We start from the raw sequence: 2,342 nt of genomic DNA on the forward strand, positions 1-2,342 counted from the left end.
TCCCCCCCTCCCCCGGCCCAAAGACACACACACACACACACACTCACACACCACCCATGCGCGCCATGTAGGGCCTTCTACGCCTCGACGGATAAGCACGTCATGCCGGCACCCGCAGGGCCCCCCTCGCCCGGAGGCCACACCTTCATCGCCGAGGTGCCCGTGTCGCGGCTTCTGGCGGCCTTCAACCCGACCGGCGGCCCGGCCCTGGCCCTGGACATGTCCGAGGAGCAGCTGAGCCGGGCCCAGCTGGTCAATGGGGCCGTCCGCTTGGGCCCCGGGGTCACGTACTACGGGGAGCTGATTGTGCCGGCCCCCGGGTCGGTGCCCGGGCCGGGCGGCGCGCGCGTCCGGTCCTTCGTCCTGGAACCCAGCGGCCCGGGCGCCGTGGAGGGCATGTACTCCAATGACCGGCCCGGGCACCGGGGCGTGCCCCATGGCGTGGGCGACGCCCTGTCCATCGATGGGTCTTTCTATTCCGGCCAATGGCGCACCGGGCGCCGGCATGGCTGCGGGCATATGGCCTTCGGCCAGGCGCGGAGCTCGCCGCTGCCGGTCCTCGGCCCGGGCGACACCACGGCCGACCATGATGCCCGGGTGGCCCGGGCTGTGGCTCGCCAGGGGAAGCTGTGCGCCCGGTCGGGCTTCTTCGCCGGCGAGTGGGCCGATGACCGGCCCGCCGGGCATGGGATCATGTCCGCGCCCTGGTCCGGGGTCGGGCGCAGCTCCCTGTACCAGGGCCAATTCCAGCGCGGCCGGCGCCATGGCCTGGCCGTGCACCGGCTGCACGAGGCCCCGGAGGGGGTCTTCGAGGCCGGGGAATTGGCCGACGGCGGCCCGGCCGCCGCCATGCGCGCCATCTACCTGTTTCTCGGGGAATTCCGCCAAGACATGATGGATGGCCTGGGGGTGGTGGTGCGGGTGGTGCCGCCGGCCTCCGGCGAGGTGGACGCCGCCCCGGGCCCCGGCGGCGCCCAGGTGCTGGTGCGCTTTGTGGCCTGCGAGCTGGGCGCCCTGACCCGGCTGCGGGGCCGGCACTTCCCGCGCGTCCGGCATGCCATTGTCACGCGGCTGCTGCCGGCCGTCCTGTCGGCGCAGCTGTCCGCCTGCTCGGCGGCCGAGCGGTCCATCATCGGCACCCAGGGGCACCCATCGCTCCGGGGCCGCGAGCGAATGAGCATCATCGAGGCCGGCGGCCATGCGGCGGCCTCCCATGCGTCGTATGTGCTGCAGAGCTTCCTCGACCCGCTGGCCGGCCCGGCGGGGGCCGCCGCCGCCGCCGCCGCCGCCTCCTCGTCCTCCGCCACCTCCGGGCCGCGCTCGGAGAGCCTGGCCGCGCGCTTCCTCAACTCCATCGGCGTGGATGTCCTGGTGGTGATGAACGCCTGCCGGGCGAAGGCCCGGCAGCCGGCCCCCGGCGCCGGCATGGTGGCCGGATCGTTCGGCCCGGCGGCCGGGGCGCGCCTGGCCGAGCTGTCGGCATCCGGCAGCCCGGCCGCCCCCGGCCTCACCGCCAGTCCGTCGAAAAAGCGCGGCGGCGTGCTCGGGCTCTTCAGCCGGTCCAACTCCGGCGGCTCGTCGCCCGGCCTCCAGCCGTCGGACATCCAGCATGTCGGCCCGGCTGGGCCCCTGACACGCAGTGCGTCGGGCCCCTCGTCCAGCGGCGGCAACAGCAGCAGCAACAGCGAGGAGGCCCTGCCCGCCTCGAGTGAGCATGCCCACGCCGAGGCGCGCATGCTTCGCGAATTGGAGGCCCGTCTCGCGGGGGCCGGCCTGGCGGGCGGCTCCCCCGGCGATGGGCCAGCTCCGGAGCCCCCGACCAAGGCCCCCGCCGCTGGGGGGACTTCGGCCGCCGGCTCCAAGGCCGGGTCGCCCGGGCTGCCGGAGCACCCGGTGTCCACTCCGGCCTCGCCGCCGCCCACGCCCCAGGGGTCGCCCTTTCCCCTGACCAATGACCTGGGGCCGGCGGCGGCGGCGGCGGCGGCGGCGGTCCCGGAGGCGCGTGCCTCGCCGCCCCCCGCCGCCGGGGCCTCCATGGACATGGCCGGCGCCCCGGCCGTGGTCATCTACAACAGCGGCGACTCCGACGTGGGCACCGAGCTGGTCGATCGCCGGGCCTCGCGGCTCTCGAGCCTTTCTTCCTCGCGGCCGATGGCCCAGTTGACTTTCTGGTGCGCAGCGATTCGCTCCCCTCCGCCTCCCTCCGCCGCCTTGCTCGCGGCCCCCAGTCCGGGCAAATGCCCGGTACTGCATGCCTGGCCCCTCGCCCAATGTAGTGACCCTGTGACGGGATGGCGCTTGCCGGTCCGCCCGGCCGCCCGATGCCCCCCTCCCCCCCCCCC

At 75.2% G+C, this 2,342-nt stretch overlaps 1 protein-coding gene across 1 annotated transcript in view; it reads left to right on the top strand.

Annotated features, from left to right (window-relative positions):
- Positions 1 to 102: 102 nt before the first annotated feature.
- H696_03976 (hypothetical protein) overlaps positions 103 to 2,342 on the top strand; it is a gene marked incomplete at its 5' end in the record, with an annotated part of 6,073 nt that continues 3,833 nt past the window's right edge. The window contains one exon of the mRNA XM_009497845.1: positions 103 to 2,272. Within this exon, the coding sequence (XP_009496120.1) occupies positions 103 to 2,272 (2,170 nt within the window). The remainder of the gene's footprint in view (positions 2,273 to 2,342) is intronic.

The sequence above is a fragment of the Fonticula alba genome (genome assembly GCF_000388065.1).
Source record: "Fonticula alba strain ATCC 38817 unplaced genomic scaffold supercont2.6, whole genome shotgun sequence".
Lineage (NCBI taxonomy): Eukaryota > Rotosphaerida > Fonticulaceae > Fonticula > Fonticula alba.